Source organism: Hyla sarda, chromosome 1 (assembly GCF_029499605.1).
Source record: "Hyla sarda isolate aHylSar1 chromosome 1, aHylSar1.hap1, whole genome shotgun sequence".
Taxonomy (NCBI): Eukaryota; Metazoa; Chordata; class Amphibia; order Anura; family Hylidae; genus Hyla; species Hyla sarda.
Window position 1 is genome coordinate 397,585,430 of NC_079189.1, and position 19,432 is coordinate 397,604,861.

Sequence of the window (19,432 nt, forward strand, 5' to 3'; positions counted from 1 at the left end):
ATTGCTAACAAAATAATTGTTAATATGAAAGTATATGTTTGTCTTTCAGCGCCATTTCCCAATTTATATACACAATAATCTACATAAAATTTGCGTATCTACAATGACTTATGTATCCTCTACTAAGGGTGGAACCGCTCGATCAGGTTGTGTTGCAGTTGCACACCAGTGATTGAAAAATGTAATTGCCGTTCTCATGATGTGTTTCAGCGTCCGTGCTGGGGATTCTGAGTTGGGACATACATTTTTGGGTGCATCTACATACAGATTTTGATACATCACCATTGTTTCTTCTGAACTGTTTGCAGTTCAGACGCTATTTAGGCAGAGATGGAAATAACAAGTAAAGCTTATGATCACATTCAATATGAATAAATCTAAATACACCCTTAAAGGCTAAATATCAACAACTGGCAAGTCTAAAAAAAAATGTGTGTTTACAGCAGCATTTTAGAAGTAGCATTTCAGAAAACTGTTAAATGAAATTGAAAGGTGGGAATACTCTTTTAGAGTGCATTCACACGAGCGGATCCCCAGAGCGTATTACACTGCGGATCCGCCGCTGATGGACCTCTGTATGCTGCCTTTCCAGGTGCCTGCTCGGGGCAGCCATCTCCGCTGTAAAGGCAGTATACAGAGGTCCATCAGCGGCGGATCCGCAGTGTAATACGCGCTGGGGATCCGCTCGTGTGAACGTTCCCTAAAAGGGTTATCCACTAAAACGCTGCTTCTTTCTTGCAAGAACTGCACCACTTCTGTCCACAGGTTGTGTCTGGTATTGCAGCTCGGCACCATTGAAGTAAATAGGACTGAGCCGCAGTGCTACACAACCTGTGGACAGGAAAGAAGCAGCTTATTTTTTCATCCTGGACAACCCTTTTAAATATCAATGGACATTTCCTGCTACCTATTCTAATCCTTGTTAGGTATCACTCACCTGCAATGCACATTTCTCTGTCTGTGCTACCCTTACATATAAAAGGAAGTCTGTATCAAGAACACCAGTGCCACTCGGTGTCACATGATCAGGCTCTATACCATTCATTGGCCATACTTCATATCCATATAGATGGGAATCTGGGATCTGTAAGAATTATAAATCAAATTAAAATAGAATAGCAATGGCCTTTGCATGTAAAAGCACATTCCAGCCAGAAAAGTCTTACCACAACATCTAAGCAACGTTCTCCATGGTAGGAGTTGTCTCTAGATCCACACCTAAAGAAATGAGGACAGGATAACTGAATGTCAGACGGACCAGAGAGCAGAGTTTTTGGTTTTCTGAAGGGATTCGGAAGTCTCACCTTTTATAGTTAGGAAGTGAAGGGTCTCCCCAGACAGAGCGACAGTATTTATTCATATCACGATTCAGAAGAAGCGGCCCCTCAGATCTATGTACTGTGAGAAGAAGGTTAACAAAGATAATATTTATTTAAACACTTTAGATGAGCGCACATTCACGTGGCCTGATCCTTTTTTATAGGGAAAGACACTTTCCATACTGTGAATCATTTCTACAGCTGAACTTTTTTGCCCCACATGTATCTTGTTCAGATAATGGTAAAGTAACATAGTAACATTTTCCACTATTGAGCAACACAAAATTACGCAAGCATTCTGGCAATATTTTTTGCTTCCAGGTACCACATCATATTTTATAGAATAACCAAATTCAAGGTGTAGCCATGAATCTCCTCTAACCAAATCTGATTGTATGGCTACAGTATGTAGATTTGTTGCAGAAATATCTGACTGACCCATGTATCTTGATGCAGTTGAGCATGCCTTTACAGACATTAACAGATTCTTAAGGGTAATATCCAATAAAAATCTTCTCATCATGGCCTAGTTACGTGGAAGAAGATCTGTGACCCCTGAATACCAATCATTTCCAAAATGTCATGGTGTAATAGAATCCCTTTGGTAGCGCTCATATATGTCTGCAACTTGGAATACCTCTATGCTATGCCCCCCCCCCTCCCCCATTGGGCTCCACCATCTATAGCAATAAAAATTCTGAACCAAATGTATTTTGATACTTTAGTCTATAGCCTCACCTGATAACATGTTGGAGATGATCTTGGTTACTTCCCTCATGGCTGAATGTAGTTGTGTGCTCTGTGATGGTGTAAGTAGAGCAGTCTCTCCTGGTAGATACCAAGGAGTTACCCTGAGTGGCATCTGAGGTGCCCATGTTGTGCTTCGTCTAAATATTCTGGTTTTATGGGGAATTACAGCTGGGGGAGACACTACATGAGTATCTTGCTGTACATAGTCATGGAGACAGACCAAAGAACACAATTTTACCATAAAAAATAAGCCAAAGGTCCTGATGACAACTGTTGACATGGAGAGACAATATAAGGTCTAGATGGTAAGATAAACTAGTGGACGAGAGAGATAAAGATATATACCCATTGTGAGGCACTGCTTCATCTATGGGACACATACATGCTCACACTATAATAATAAGGGAGATCCTCTCAGCTGTCCTTCCTGCCTGTCTCCTGTCTCCTCTATCTTGTATCATCTGCAGGCTTTGGATGAACAATGCCAGACAGAAAGTTGTAGAACTGGTTTCTGTAGCACAGGAAGTTAATGATCTAGAGAGAGTGCAAGGGGCAGAGAGCGTGAAAGAGGAGGGGATCTGGTGAGAAAGCATGAAAGGGACACCGAGCATGAAACTAAAAGATAGTGATGAGGCTGGAGTTTCTAGAGAAAACATCGCCTGGTCTATTAGAACTAAAATGTCATGTGTAGAATTAGTGTGAACGTAAAAACCATGCAATAATTCTCCACGTAATCTAGTTGTGCATCTAGACAATAAATAATAAATATGATGGCTCCACACATTACAATCCCATTGGCAAAACTGGTAGATTTTGGTGGGTTTGGCCAATAATCTAAAGTATATAGGGCACAAAAGACAGTGGGGAAGATTCATCAAAACCTGTCCAGAGGATAAGTTGCCCATAGCAACCAATCATATTGCTTCTTTCATTTTCAACAAGGCCTCTGCAAAATGAAAGAAGCGATCTGATTGGTTGCTATAGGCAACTGGGCAACTTTTCCTCTGCACAGTTTTTGATAAATCTCCCCCAGTATCTATCAAAAGAAGGACTAGGTATGCTAGACTCTGTTTCCCTGTCTGACAGTGGCCTATAGAAATAAACATGTACCTTTAACCTATTCATGTATGTACTGTATGTTTATGGGGCTGTCCAAGGAGGTAGCTCTATTAGGGTTTATTCTCACAGTTTTGCTACAATAGAATAATTTCCACACATATACCGTCATCATATGCCATACAGGATATTGCACAGTAAATATATACTGCAAAATATACTTTTTGTGCAGGATGACTCTGTATGGTATAGCTGACTGTGCTATATTGTACATGAATTAAGGTTATATTGACCTATCAGCCGACTCAACAGACTTAAAGGGGAAAAAAATGTTTACAAATCAACTGGTGTCGGAAAGTTAAACAGATTTGTAAATCATAAAAATAGGATATTAGTCCTCAGCTCAATATCAAAAAGATTAATGGGGGATGTCTGGTATCAATAATAGAGAAAAAACAAAATTGGTATATAAATGATATTTAATAGATATTAAATAGTGCGTTCCCGCAGGGCCCTACGGTGGCGCACAATTGGTTAAAAAGTAATAAATATAAAAAATGCAACAAGTTATTACACTACAGAGCGAATGATGCTCTTAATAACAAATGTATCTATTATGGCTAACAGCCGTATAATGATACACTGGGTGATAATGTGACATACAATGTTACTCTGATCAGAATGGTAATAAATTCAGTGTGCACAAAAATGAATAAAAATAAAAACAAAAAAAGATTTGTAAATGACTTCTATTTAAAAATCTTAACCCCTCCAGTACTTATCAGCTGCTGTATATTAGAGATATACCACAGAGAAATATTTGAAGTATTCTGAATACAGTGCTCTCTGCTGAGACCTCTGTCCGTGTCAGGAATTGTCCAGAGGTTTTCTATGGGGATATGCTTCTAATCTGGAAAGTTCCTGAAACGGACAGAGGTGTCAGCAGAGAGCAATGTTGTCAGACTAAGAAGAACTGCACAAATGTCTCTGTAGTATACAGCATCTGATAAGTACTAGAAGGCTTCAGATTTTGAAATAGAAGTACTTTACAAAATCAGTCTTACTGTCCAGTGCAATTTGTGTAATTCCCTATTAGACCTTGTGCATACAGAGTTTGTTTTTTTCTTTACACTGGGAGCTATGTGAAAATCCCACTTATTCCACGTCTCATGTTTTCCACTGGGAAACCATGATATAGGTCACACTGTGACATATGAAATCTGCAATCCTTGTCGCAGTAAGAAAAAAAAGAAGTCACTTCTTTGATGTGGAATCTTGGCAGAGTCTGTGTCAGGTAGCCTGGAGGAGGTTTAGCCACAGTTTGTGGGGTAACCGCACCCTAAGCCTTGGGCAAAATCTGCTGCAAACTCCTTGCAAATCCATGGCATCCATCCAAGGGCATTCATTGTATTTCTGCTGTGGATCCAACAACGGTTTTTTTCTAACAGAAAAAACCATTGTGTGCACGTCCCCTATGTAGCCATTTGACACTAGGAAGAGGCTGATTCTATAGTTCAAAGATTACTTACAAGAAGTCAAGAAATATGTCTGCTAAAAGATTGTTTCTTTATCTCACATATTTCTAGGTGTTCGAAAACATCCCTATACATCTCATGTGTAAATGTTGGTAGCAGTCCCTGTTATTTATGAGCTAGAAGTACCCCTTGGCAGCTCATGTCCAAAAATCATATCCCCAATATTAGCGAAATGTTTGTAACGAATATAGTTGCTGTTATTTCAAATGTATATGCTTTTCTTCACTCCATATTTTCTGCCCTCTTGTGTACAAAATTAAAGGAGTATTCCGGGCAAAAACATTTTATCCCTTATCCAAAGGATAGGGGATAAGGTGTCTGATCGCGGGGGGCTCGCTGCTGAGACCCCCCCCCCGCGATCTCCCTGCAGCACCCGCATTCTATGCGGGGACTGCGTCTCTAGTTTCGGAAACCTCCAGGTTTCCCGGACTGGGCACGTGACGTCACGCCACGCCCCCTCCATTCATGTCTATGGGAGGGGGTGTGACTGCCGTCATGCCCCCTCCCATTGACATGAATGGAGGGGGCGTGGCATCACGTCCCCAGTCCCGGAAACCTGGAGGTTTCCGAAACTGGAGATTCAGTACCCGCATAGAATGCGGGTGCTGCAGGGAGATCGCGGGGGTCTCAGCAGCGGGCCCCTCGTGATCAGACACCAAAGGATAGGGGATAAAATATTTTTACCCAGAATACTGCTTTAATATAAAGACCCTGCCTGTGGCTGTGTTAATACATTGCAGTTTTAGGATAGGGTCACACGTGCCATATTTTGCCACGCATTTTTTGCTGCGTATTTTTCTACCCATTGAAGTCAGTGGGAAGCAAAGTCAGGAACAGAAAATACGACACGTGTGATCCTACCCTTATAGAATTTTGTCCCAAATTGCCACGTTTTTGAAAATAATTCTAATAACAACATTTTCACTCCAATTATGGTAATATCGCTTTGAAAATATGATAAAACTGCATTCTGTGGACACAAATAAGAACTGTGATGCAGCTCAAATCAGGAACATGGGACTCTGAATCATTCCAAGTCTAGTGGGATTCTCAGCAGTTGGACCCCCACGTATCAAAAATAGATGTCTCTTTGTTCCATGATGCCTTCTAATATAACAAAATAATCCCACTGGAGCAGATTTAGGCCTGAACAGAGTCAACTAGTGGCTCCATTTAAACCGCATGCACTATTTTAAGCAGACTGGACAACACACCAAAAATACTGTATATGGCCTGAATGGAGACTTTAGGTGGCTCTGTTCAGACCATTGAAATAAATGGTATCCGCTGCTCTGAGCCACAGTGTTCGTTGATGATGCACTTAGGCTAGGTTTCCACTTGGTTTTTTTCTGGCAGTTTTTTGGAAATCTGCCACTGCAGTTTTTGAGCCAAAGTCAGAAGTGGATCCATAAGGGAGGAGAAGTATAAGTCCTTCCTTTATATTTCCTATTCCTTTTGAAACCTAGCCTAACACCAGTACAGATCAATCACTGTTTAAAGTCTTGTTTGTAAATTGGCAAAGGAATTTTTTTTCTAGTGTTTAGCTCCCTATATAGTATATTTATCTGAAAGAAACACTGATCTAGACTACAGACTAGTAGTTTTTTTTTCGCATAGACAGGAAGCCCAGTGAGCACACACCAGTGTTCGGTTCCATTATTATGCGTTGTACCTTCTAAAGCTCCACACATCTGAATTGTGTATGTCCCTGCTCCTGAGGCTTTGTTTACTCTGTTTAGTATAATCTCTGGAAGGGGCCGCACTGTCTCTCCTTGTTTGATCATGTGTAGAACGCATGCAGACTGACAGCACAAAGTAATGAATTGCTCCAGCTAATCTGCCCATCTATTTTATTTAACGGACTCCATCACTAAAAACAAAACACTAATTTAACTCTACGTGCTAGGTTGGGTGGCAACATGATCACCCATAATTCGCTGTAAAATTACAGTAGTAAAGCAGGACAACCTTAATGCTTACTGTTTTCCTATGGAGAACAAAGTCTGGGCCTCCTTGCAATCGCTGCAAAAACTATAACCCTCTTAAACTTTTTGCAACAATGTTTTTAAACATTAGATCACAATAATGCAGTCATTATATGACAGTTCTTAGGCAACCAAACATCACTGTGTAGCTCTGTTCATACAGCATGTATATATGCGGATAGTAAAATCTGTTCAACCATCTTCCAGTTGTATCTGCTGCTCAGTAATATCCAATGGGACTAACATTAAAACTCCAATACCGGTTGTCACCAGGCTTTTGGGCACTGATTCTTATTAAGAAATCCAGCTGTGTATGGAGGCCTATTTCCAGGCAAAGCTTTATGGAGAAAAACATAAATTAGACTAGAACAAAGAAGACACTCTCATACTAGCCAAATAAGTATCTCCTCAAATAGAAGTCAGCACTAATCTGTAGACAACTACTTTGGGTTACTTGCCCATTGTCAAAACAGAGCATGTTGTCTAGAGAGATGTCTTAAAGGAAAATTGTCAGCCTGTTCACCCACATTAAACCCAATACACTGGGTTATAGTGTAGGTGAACAGGAGTCCAACCAGGGGTCACTTACTTAAATATGTCCAGAAGGTCCTGAAATATGTCACTCAGAAGATCCTCTGCTAAATTCAGTGGGGGCGGGGCTTTGTTGGCTCAATTTACATATTTATTGTCTGTGATTCCATTTTACTAGGATGTGGAGTCACAGACAATAAATATGTAAATTGAGCCAAAGAAGCCCACTGCGGGATTCACTGAATTTAGCAGAGGATCTTCTGAGGGACATATCTCAGGAACTACTGGACATATTTAAGTAAGTGGCCCCTTGTTAGACTCCTGTTCACCTACACTATAACCCATCATATTGGGTTTAGTGTGGGTGAACAGGCTGACAGTTTTCCTTTAAATACAACTCATGGAGTACAGCTGTCTATAGATGAGTGATTCTTTCTTATGTAGGAGACTCTTGTATAAGATAGAGGGGTGTCCCGGCACCGTATTTCATACTGTGCCTTGGTTATTAGTCCCCAAAGTCAGAGTCCCTAGGACTGTTGGGGTTCGCTTCCCTAATTAGCCCCTAGTCACCCCTTAGTAACTTGATATTTATAAATATTATCATTGTAAACGTGTATATTGTGTTACTCACTTGTTTAGCGTCGCAGGACCTGCGGGTCATGTGACTTGGTTCAGAACTCTATGGTATGTTGAAGGACCTTAGGTGGTTCTTAAGTCACGTGTTCTCCCATAATGCCGTGTAATGGTGAGTGACAGTTGTTTTGGACCAATCCAAAATGGCCCGCCCCTGCCCATATAAGGGAGCTGCGGCCATTAATCGCACTCTTCTCTCTTGGGTTGCTGACTCTGAACGAGGTAGGACCTCCGCAACTTTCAAGTACGTTTACTAGGCCAAAGCCTTGCGGCCTCGGCCTATACCACAGCGGTTATATATAAATAATTCCTCGCTACTCTACGCAAGATCACTGGACCTAAACGCACCCCTAAATCCAGCAGATCTATGCAACGGAATCTTCCTAAAGCTAAATTGAGCTTATCTGATCTCAACCAACTGTCAATCGCTGCTCAACTACAAATAGACTTTGTTATCTGGACTGTTATTGCTATTGTCTGCTTCAGAAAATCTTCAGTAAAAGTTCCTGCAAGTTTCAGTGGACAGTGGTTGTGGACAATCTATTTATTACGCATTCACCTATCGCTCTTGGGAAGGGTGGCGATAGGCCCTAGCAACATTACAGTATTTAACCCCCACCCTGGCGTCACGAGTGACAAGGGCTAACAGTGCCCTTTATAATCCAGGACAGCAACACCCCAACTACCCTACATACCCCACCAAGGCACCACAATAGATTTCTTCCTTATGGAGGAGAACTATCCTATATACCATTGCAGTTCCAAAGTCTCAGTTCCAGTGACTGGGCCCAAATACAACTAATATTAAAGCACTACATAGCCTCTAGTAGTTTTGTGTTAGTTACCTAGAGACCCCCTTAAGTAATGTTAAAACTGTGTGATATGTAAGTAACTACTAATGTACTGTTTCTGCATGTTTCTGTATATCTGATGCCGATTTGATCCACACACATCTAACTACTGTCTACTAAATGACGAAATGACGTCAAGCTTCCCTAATGTTTGTGACTGATCTGAAAGTAGCAATGATCTATATTGTTTATTTGCATTTTAGTTTAAGCCTAGTGAAAAGTTCCTATTTCTCTTTACAATAACCAAAGCTATAAACATCAGGATTTCAAGATGCGGTGGGTAGTTGGAACTGGTAAGGATGCTTTGTATTCTGTATGTGTCACTGTATATAGCACTGTGTGTCATATCTTTTGTGTGCCCCTGCAGAAATTTCTCTCTCACGTGTATGAGTGGATGGGGGAGGCCCTCCCTCTGATGAATCGCTTTCCAGAACATCCCATCCACTTCAGACCAAAGCCACAGCGTGTGACACAATACTGTATAAGTACTCTTCATTAGTTACTTCATTTAACTGCCTCCCTATCCCTTATGTTTATTTTACAGAGCCTACTATGCAGTACGTGGTGTTGTCCAAGCTGTTAACTTCTAGTTTTATACATGGTCTAAGTATAATGTGTAGTATACAAGCCATACTGTAGGTGTTGTATAAAGATATAGTACGGTTGAAAAAACACACGTGCATCAAGTTGTTGTATGAATGTAATATAAACCGTGTAAACCAAAAGCAAAGATAGAAAATTGAAATTGTATCTCCAGACCATATTACTAGCTTGTGTTCAGACCTCATGTACACAGTAAAGATTTGGTCACCATCATATCCCCTATCCAAAGGATATCCCAGTACTGGGGACCCATGCAATCTCCCTGCTGCACCCGGCATTCGTTTACAACTTGGCTCTGTGCCGGATGACTGGCGATGCGGGATGGAGGCTTGTGAGGTCACGGCCATGCCCCCTCAATGCAAGTCTATGGGAGAGGGCATCATGCCCCCTCCCATAGACTTGCATTGAGGGGACGTGGTTGTGACATCACGAGCCTCCACCCATTATCGCCAGTCATCCAGCACGGAGTTAAGTTTGCTCTGTGCACCAGATGTCTGGGGTGCCGCAGCTGAGATCAAGGGGGTCCCCAGCGGCGGGACCCCCACGATCAGACATCTTATCCCCTATCATTTTTCATTTTTTCTCCTCGTCTTTATGAGACATAACTCTTTTATTTTTCCATCTTCAGACGAATATAAGGGCTTGTTTTTGGTGCAATCAACTGTACTTTGTAATAACATCACTAATTTTACCATAACATGTATGGCACAACCAAGCTTTTGTAGGAGAATTTGAAAGAAAACAGCAATTATGCAACTTTTGGAGGGTTTGGTTTTTACACAGTGCACTTTATGGTAAAACTGTCATGTTTTTTTTTATTCTGTGGGTAAATACGATTAAAACAATACCAATGTTTACATGCTTTACTTTTACTGTACAACTTGTAAAAAAATTTTTAACCAAATAAGTATGTTTAAAATCGACCTATTCTGACCTTTATAACCCCTATAATGTTCTAATTTTTCAATAAACAGGGCTGTATGAAAACTAATTTTTGTGTCGTAATCTGTGGCTTTTATTGTTTCCACTTATGCGAATATGTGACTCGAGCCCGCGTCATGGCGTCCGGCTCCCAGCTAATTCTTGTAGCTGGGGGCCGGCGTTAATAGCCGACATGCGGCGATCGCCGTGGCCGGCTATTAACCTTTTAGATGGCCACTGTCAAAGCTGACAGAGGCATCTAAAGGTGCCTTTATTCCATCCCTGGTGGTCCAGTGGTGTGGATCGCCCCCCCAGCAGCGTGATTGCAGGGATGGGGGGGGGGTCGATCCACTGCTGAGGTAGCCTGAGGTCCTGTGTCCTGTGTCTTTATGTCCTGTGTCGGCTCCTGCGCTCAGAATGATAAAGCTTGGCAGGACCAGGCTTTATCAATTGAGCGCAGAGCACACAGATCAATGTGGTTTTATACAACCACATTGATCTGTATGAGGAATCAAATGATTCCTCCTAAAAATCCCCTGAGGGGACTAAAAGTGTAAAAAAAAAAAAAAAGTTTAAAAACACTGTGACGATCTGTCTTGGGGATTAGCTCTGGGATCGTCCTGGACCACGCCACAGGATGCGTTTCTTCTCAATAAACCAGCAAACATACGCTTATAATGCAAATCTGGCACCTTGCCAGTTTTATTAGACAGGTTGCAGGGAAAGAAATAAACAAAAAGCAGGAACAAAACAAAATCCTAGACCGTCTGGTCACTGACTAAACAGATCAGCTTGTCCTGACTAACAACCGCTGAGCTTCCCTCAGCCAGTTAAACATATGTCCCCTGCAACCTTCTACTCACAATTCATGTCACTCTCTTTGAGCCACTCATAGCTCGGGCTGTGTACTCCTCAGCAGGCTCTGTCTCTTCCCTACAGCCCACATGCTGTCTCCTAGGAAGAGCCCACATTAGACTGAGTCTCCATCTCATATACACCTCCCTTCCCTCCTGCCTCATTACTTAAGAAGCAGGTGAGAGCTTCTGCAGGGTGAGCCAAGGAAATACACCCTTGCCACACTTCCACAACACACACACATTAACCCTTTCCTTATTAAAAGTTTAAATCACCCCCCTTTTCCCAAATTCCATAAAAAAATATATAAACATAATAAAAATAAACATATGTTGTATCGCCGTGTGCGTAAATGTCCAAAATATAAAAATATATTGTTAATTAAACCGCAAGGTCAATGGCGTATGCACAAAAAAATTCCAAAGTCCAAAATAGCGTACTTTTTTTCACTTTTTATACCATAAAAAAAGGAATAAAAAGCGATCAAAAAGTTAGATCAAAACAAAAATGGTACCGATTAAAACTTCAGATCACGGCGCAAAAAATAAGCCCTTATACTAACATGTATGCGGAAAAATAAAAAAGTTATAGGGGTCAGAAGAGGACAATTTTAAATGTATTAATTTTCGTGCATGTAGTTATGATTTTTTCCAAATGTACGACAAAATCAAACCTACATAAGTAGGGTATCATTTTAATCGTATGGACCTACAGAATAAAGATAAAGTAAAATTTTTACCGAAAAATGAACTGTGTAGAAATGGAAGCCCCCAAAATGTACAAAATGGTGTTTTTTCTTCAGTTTGGTTGCACAATTATTATTTTTCCCGTTTTACCATAGATTTTGGGTAAAATTACTGATGTCATTACAAAGTAGAATTGGTGGCGCAAAAAATATGCCCCATATGAATTTTTAGGTGCAAAATTGAAAGGGTTATGATTTTTAAAAGGTGTGGAGGAAAAAACGAAAGAGCAAAAACAGAAAAATGCTTGGTCCTTAAGGGTTAATGTTTGCGCCATTCATTGTATAGGATTATTAACATTATATTTTAATAGTTTGGACAGGTACGCACTCGATGATACCAAATATGTTTATGATTTTTTTACACTTTTTTATAAAATGGGAGAAGGGGGCACTGGGCTGTAGAACAACAAGTGCCAGACAACAGCAGGAATATGGGCACAAGGCTGGCAGTTGTGGACACAGGACAGAAAAGAGCAGAGACAACAAATCTAATAATACTATGCAGAAGCAGACCCCAGAAACAGGCTGGATCAGAACTGGAAGGCAACTTGGAAACAGGACTTGAGGTAGAGTTCACCGAATGCAAAATCTGGATGAAACCAGAAATAAAGGTCTATGCATACATACTGTATTTGCTGCAGATTTTATTCTATGTAAATAAATAAATATGAATAAATACTTGAACACAGCCTTCAATTTGCAGTATATAGCAGTATATAGGTCAATAATTGCTGAGCACTCGGTGATGTCATGCAACAGTATTTATTGTCTTCTTTGGTGTTAAAAAGGGTTATCTGATGTAAGCAAGTTGGGCAAAAATGTAAAATAAACAAACTTACTAATATACTTATATTTCAGAGCTATTTAAAAAGACCAATTGCAGCGATGATCACACAGTTTGGAGGTTTTCCTGTAAACTGTCATAAGGTAAGACCCCACATCTATTAGACATTTATGGAATATCATGTGTATATGGTGGGAATAGCTCCTTGGAAACATGCGTTTTAGAGACCCGAGTAAAAGTATGCTGTGCTATATGACTCAAGTAGATCTGTTTTAGTAACTATGTAAATTTGCTCATCATTTTACTTTAGATATCCCATACCAATATCCCAAAAAGTGCAGAATTCACTGTTACAGTTTACTAGCAAGAACCATTATCCAGACAGACATCCCTCACTTATAAGCATCTGTCTGAGCGAAATACTGTGAACCATGATCGGTACTCCATAGAACTGCTTTCAGTTCATCCAGCGTCCATTGTATGTGGCTCACACCGGGCTTATATTTGTTTTTCCCTTGGTTTGGGTTTCAGAACAGTGTGTGCAACCACTCATGGAATGAGATCATGCATTTCCCTTCAGTTTATAGAAACACTAAAGGTTGCTCCTCTGCCATTTTCGAGTTCTGAACAAAAAGCTTCAAGAGGCAGGTTAGAAGCATCTTTGTCCTTGGAGTTAAAAGATTTTTATACAAAGAAGAACAGAACTGGTGGGTCCTTGGAAAGGATGTTTTCAAAAGTTGCAAACCTGGATCCATCAAGAGGATTAACGTAATATCAGAATCCAACATCAGATCCTAATCAAATCTCTGTTTTATTATCTCTTTAGCTCTGCCCACCTTACATAATCCCTCTGTTTCTACCTGGGCTAGATCTGGTTGGTTTCCACTTATGGACAGAAAATTATGGACAGAAAAAAAAATTAGATTGCACTATTTTATTTCAGAAAAATAAGGTTGTTATCGATATTTTACAATCTACCTTTTTCCCACCAAATGGAGAAGATTTCATTTGGGTATTCCCTTTTAGATGCCTTCACAAAAAAGATGAATACATTCCCAACACAAGATTGCCCATATAGGTCTACCTTTTTTTTTTTTTTTTACATGGTTTTTGATTTCAAACTCCCATTTTGGTTAAATGAAAGGATGAAGTAGGTACACAACTGCCCGTCTCATCACTGAATACAATATGTGATGTGCTGCATAGTGGTTGCTAGAAAGTCTTCCTCATGGAAACTTCCCTGAAAATTATTTATTCAGCATACATAGTTAGAGACCAAATTTAGAAAATGCATCCCCATATTTTTTTAAAGAGTAAAATACTCGGTGCAGGGTATCATACTTGAGGGCATGCCCTACAGTTAGCATAATTTAAAATGCGGTTGTATCACTTCTGCCCTTACCTATGCACACTTTTCCTTCACTCTTACCTGTGTACCCTTAACCTTCACTCCATACCTATGCACCCCTTACCTCCACTCCTTATCTATACACCCTTAATCTTCACTCCTTACCTATGCACCCCTAATCTTCACCTTTACCTATGCACTGTTAACCTTCACTCCTTACCTATATACCCCTTCCCTTCACCCTTACCTATGCACCTCTTCCCTTCACCCTTACCTATGCACCCCTTCCCTTCACCCTTACCTGTGCACCCTTAACCTTCACTCCTTACCTATGCACCCCTTGCCTTTACCCTTATCTATACACCCCTTACCTTCACCCTTACCTATGTACCCCTTGGTTTCATCCTTACCTATGCACCCCTGACCTTCACTCCTTACCTATACACCCCTTACCTTCTTCCTTATCTATGCACCCCTTGCCTTTACCCCTTACCTTCATCCTTACCTATGCACAGTGTAGCTGCCTTAATTTCAAAAATCAAAATAACTTATCTTTACTTAAAGAGGTACTCCAGTGAAAAACAACATGTTCATCTGGGACTGCTGCAGGTTAATTCGGAGCCTGCTCGGAAAGTATGCCATCTTGGACAGCCCGGTAGTCAATGAAGAAGAGGAGTGAAGACCCCTCTCCTTCCCCATGTCCCCTTAAAGTTATTGCCCAGTAGTTTGGCCCTGTGATCTGCCCCCTCCTCCCTTCCCCCCTGCCCCATAGCCCCTCGCCCTTCCCCCGATCATAGAATGTATTGTTTAAGTATGTCTATTTTTGGTGCTTTTCTCTTTCAGGATTGAGCGGAGTGTTAGAGTAGCATGCTGTGCAATGTATAGCTTAGGGAACCTTTGCTGTGTATTGTACTGTCATGCTTTGTGTGATTGTAATTTATTGTGTGACTTGTAATGACTGAAAGATCAATAAAGCTCTTACAATAACGGTAGCAAAACCTCCATGAGGGGAAAGCTGCTGAAAAGTTATCAACTTACCCTTATACTGTCTTTTGTCCTGGCTATTACAAGGACCACATAACCAGTATTCAAAGGGGTACTCCGGTGGAAAACTATTTTTTTTAAATCAACTGGTGCCAGAAAGTTAGACAGATTTGTAAATTACTTCTATTTAAAATTCTAAATCCGTCCAGTACGTATGAGCTGCTGCATATAACAGGAAGTTCTTTTCTTTTTAAATTTCTTTTCAAGGTGCTCACACCTCTGTCCATGTCATGGAACTGTCCAGAGCAGAAGCAAGTCCCCATAGAAAACCTATCTTGCTCTGGACAGTTCCTAAAATGGACAGAGGTGTCAGCAGAGAGCACTGTGGACAGACAGAAAAGAAATTTGAAAATAAAAGAACTTACTGTGGAGCATACAGAAACTGATAAGTACTGGAAGGGTTAAGATTTTTAAATAGAAGTAATTTACAAATCTGTTTCACTTTCTGGCACCAGTTAATTTAAAAAAAATAGTTTTCCGCCGGAGTACCCCTTTAACCCCTTCAGGACGGAGCCCATTTTGGCCTTAAGGACCGGAGCGTTTTTTGCACATCTGACCACTGTCACTTTAAACATTAATAACTCTGGGATGCTTTTAGTTATCATTCTGATTCCGAGATTGTTTTTTCGTGACATATTCTACTTTAACATAGTGGTAAATGTTTGTCGATACTTGCATCCTTTCTTGGTGAAAAATCCATAAATTTGATGAAAAATTTGAAAATTTAGCATTTTTCTAACTTTGATAGGAAAATGGATATTACGAATACATTTTTTTTTGGTTCACATATACAATATGTCTACTTTATGTTGGCATCATAAAATTTATGAGTTTTTACTTTTGGAAGACACCAGAGGGCTTCAAAGTTCCGCAGCAATTTTCAGATTTTTCACAAAATTTTCAAACTCGCTATTTTTCAGGGACCAGTTCAGTTTTGAAGTGGATTTGAAGGGTCTTCATATTAGAAATACCCTATAAATGACCCCATTATAAAAACTGCACCCCTCAAAATATTCAAAATGACATTCAGTCAGCGTTTTAACCCTTTAGGTGTTTCACAGGAATAGCAGCAAAGTGAAGGAGAAAATTCACAATCTTCATTTTTTACACTCGCATGTTCTTGTAGACCCAATTTTTGAATTTTTACAAGGGGTAAAAGGAGAAAATGTATACTTATATTTGTAGCCCAATTTCTCTCGAGTAAGCACATACCTCATATGTCTATGTAAAGTGTTCGGCGGGCGCAGTAGAGGGCTCAGAAGCGAAGGAGCAACAAGGGGATTTTGGAGAGTACGTTTTTCTGAAATGGTTTTTGGGGGTGCATGTTGCATTTAGGAAGCCCTTATGGTGCCAGAACAGCAAAAAAAAACCACATGGCATACCATTTTGGAAACTAGACCCCTCGGGGAATGTAACATGGGATAAAGTGAACCTTAATACCCCACAGGTGTTTCACGACTTTTGCAAATGTAAAAAAACAATATATATATTTTTACCTAAAATGCTTGTTTTCCCAAAAATTTTTAATTTTTAAAAAGGGTAATAGCAGAAAATACCCCTAAAAATTTGAAGCCCAATTTCTCCTGATTAAGAAAACACCCCATATGGGGGTGAAAAGTGCTCTGCTGGCGCACTACAGGTCTCAGAAGAGAAGGAGTCACATTTGGCTTTTTGAAAGCAAATTTTTCTCTGGGGGCATGGCCGCATTTAGGAAGCCCCTATGGTGCCAGGACAGCAATAAAACCCCCACATGGCATACCATTTTGGAAACTAGACCCCTCGGGGAACGTAACAAGGGGTTAAGTGAACCTTTATACCCCACAGGTGTTTCACGACTTTTGCATATGTAAAAAAAAAAAAAAATTTTTTACCTAAAATGCTTGTTTTCCCAAAAATTTTACATTTTTAAAAAGGGTAAAAGCAGAAAATACCCCCCAAAATTTGTAACACAATTTCTCCCGAGTACGGCGATACCCCATATGTGACCCTAAACTGTTGCCTTGAAATACGACAGGGCTCCAAAGTGATAGCGCCATGCGCATTTGAGGCCTAAATTAGGGACTTGCATAGGGGTGGACATAGGGGAATTCTACGCCAGTGATTCACAAACAGGGTGCCTCCAGCTGTTGCAAAACTCCCAGCATGCCTGGACAGTCAGTGGCTATCTGGCAATACTGGGAGTTGTTTTGCAACAGCTGGAGGCTCCGTTCTGGAAACAGTGGCGTACCAGACGTTTTTCATTTTTATTGGGGAGGGGGGCTGTGTAGGGGTATGTGTATACGTAGTGTTTTTTACTTTTTATTTTATTTTTTGTGGTAGTGTAGTGTAGTGTTTTTAGGGTACAGTCGCACGGGCGGGGGTTCACAGTAGTTTCTCGCTGGCAGTTTGAGCTGCAGCAGAAAGTTTGCGGCAGCTCAAACTTGCAGCCAGATACTTACTGTAATCCTCCGCCCATGTGAGTGTACCCTGTACGTTCACATTGGGGGGGGGGGGGACATCCAGCTGTTGCATAACTACAACTCCCAGCATGCCCGTTGGCTGTCGGTGACTGCTGAGAGTTGTAGTTTTGCAATAACTGTAGGCACACTGGTTATGTATCACTGAGTTTGTGACCTAACTCAGTGTTTCACAACCAGTGTGCCTCCAGCTGTTGCAAAACTACAACTCCCAGCATGTACGGTGCATGGTGTACGGTGACTGCTGAGAGTTGTAGTTTGCAACAGCTGGAGGCACACCGGTCGTGAAACACAGAGTTTTTTTTTACCCAACTCAGTGTTTCACAACCAGTGTGTTTTCAGCTGTTGCAAAACTACAACTTTCAGCAGTCACCGACAGCCAACGGGCATGCTGGGAGTTGTAGTTATGCAACCAGCAGATGCACCACTACAACTCCCAGCATGCACTTTAGCTGTTTGTGCAAGCTGGGAGTTGTAGTTATACAACAGCTGAAGGTACACTTTTCCATAGAAAAAAATGTGCCTCCAGCTGTTGCAAAACCATAAGTCCCAGCATGCCCATAAGGGAATGCTGGGAGTTGTGGTGGTCTGCCTCCTGCTGTTGCATAACTACAGCTCCCAGCATGCCCTTTTTGCATGCTGGGAGCTGTTGCTAAGCAACAGCAGGAGGCTGTCACTCACCTCCAATGATCCAGCCGCGTGAGGTCAGTCCTGCCGCCGCCGCTGCTCCTGGGGCCCCGATCCCAACAGGGACGCTGGGGATCGGGGTCCCCAGCACCCGGGGTGCACGTCCCGCACCCGATCACGTCCTCCGGAAGAGCAGCAGCAGGCGCCCTGATTGGTCGGCCGGTAATCCGGCCGACGAATCAGGGCGATCGTGAGGTGGCACCAGTGCCACCTCACCCCTGCAGGCTCTGGCTGTTCGGGGCCGTCAGAGACGGCCCCGAACAGCCAGTAATTCTGGGTCACCGGGTCACTGGAGACCCGATTGACCCGGAATCGCCGCAGATCGCTGGACTGAATTGTCCAGCGATCTGCGGCGATCGCCGACATGGGGGGACATAATGACCCCCTGGGCGATATGCCGGGATGCCTGCTGAACGATTTCAGCAGGCATCCGGCTCCGGTCCCCAACCGGCTAGCGGTGGGGGCCGGTATTCCCACGTGCGTATGGATACGCCCTCGGTCCTTAAGGACTCGGGATGCAGGGCGAATCCATATGCCCTATGTCCTGAAGAGGTTAAAGACCATATTCACACATGACATGTTTGTTATGGATTTTTAGTGCAGATTAATTTAAGGACTTAAAGCTTCAGGATCTTACAATTCTTTCTTAGCCTTAGCTTCCACTCGGATAGAACTTTTAACATCATCTACATTTTTATGTTTTTTATTTTTAGAAGAATTACTATTTCACAAAAAGTTTCAGTTTGTTTTTTATAATTAAGGTTGTATTTGTACATATATTAAAAGTCTTGTCTTCAACAGGTGCTAAATGTCCAACAACCCATGGCCAAGCAAGGGTTAAACATATCCTGGCTGGGGTGAAATGATAGACCCAGATCCCATTGCTCTACACTGATTATGATACCAACAGTCCCGGATGGCAAGAATAAAAACTTTCCATCATTTATGACGGAAACAAGCATATCATTTTGGACAGTTTTGTATCAAAATAAAACAAAAGAACTTGTGAAAAGGAGATAATTTTTCTTCTTGTGGGAGGCCCAAGACAAAATAACTAGAGCCCATACAGGTCTGGTATATAAAGGTTACCAAAATAAGTACAGTTATGGGGATACATTTACTAGATTAACTTTTTACTTTTAAAGGGGTACTCCAGCCCTAATACATCTTATCCTCTATCCAAAGGATATGAGATAAGATGTGCAATCTGTCATTCTGCACCCACCCTCGTGAGCTCTCCGCAGAGCTGGAGGCTCCGAGTGTGAAGCATGACGACCACACAACCAAGTGGCCGGAGGACTGTGACGTCGCAACTCCATCCACATGTGA

The 19,432-nt window shown here is 41.4% G+C and overlaps 2 protein-coding genes across 7 annotated transcripts in view; one reads left to right on the top strand and one right to left on the bottom strand.

The window, feature by feature from the left end:
* The window catches only part of CIROP (ciliated left-right organizer metallopeptidase), a 249,063-nt gene that overhangs the window by 18,127 nt on the left and 211,504 nt on the right, over window positions 1-19,432 (bottom strand). For 2 of the 4 annotated variants that reach the window (XM_056527136.1, XM_056527126.1), the window contains exons 1-5: window positions 2,415-2,960; window positions 2,058-2,339; window positions 1,305-1,398; window positions 1,167-1,218; window positions 938-1,084 (exon numbers count right to left, since the gene is read on the bottom strand). In XM_056527136.1, the coding sequence (XP_056383111.1) occupies window positions 938-1,084; window positions 1,167-1,218; window positions 1,305-1,398; window positions 2,058-2,339; window positions 2,415-2,436 (597 nt within the window). In that variant the 5' untranslated portion in view covers window positions 2,437-2,960. Of the gene's footprint in view, window positions 1-937; window positions 1,085-1,166; window positions 1,219-1,304; window positions 1,399-2,057; window positions 2,961-19,432 lie in introns of those variants that run through there. The other 2 variants (XM_056527147.1, XM_056527154.1) reach the window with 2 other exon arrangements.
* The window catches only part of LOC130277021 (neural retina-specific leucine zipper protein-like), a 70,212-nt gene continuing 53,890 nt past the window's right edge, over window positions 3,111-19,432 (top strand). The window contains exons 1-4 of one of the 3 annotated variants that reach the window (XM_056527239.1): window positions 3,111-3,124; window positions 8,864-8,953; window positions 12,167-12,350; window positions 12,643-12,711. In XM_056527239.1, coding sequence (XP_056383214.1) covers window positions 12,216-12,350; window positions 12,643-12,711 — 204 coding nt within the window. In that variant the 5' untranslated portion in view covers window positions 3,111-3,124; window positions 8,864-8,953; window positions 12,167-12,215. Of the gene's footprint in view, window positions 3,125-8,485; window positions 8,954-9,027; window positions 9,146-12,166; window positions 12,351-12,642; window positions 12,712-19,432 lie in introns of those variants that run through there. The other 2 variants (XM_056527229.1, XM_056527220.1) reach the window with 2 other exon arrangements.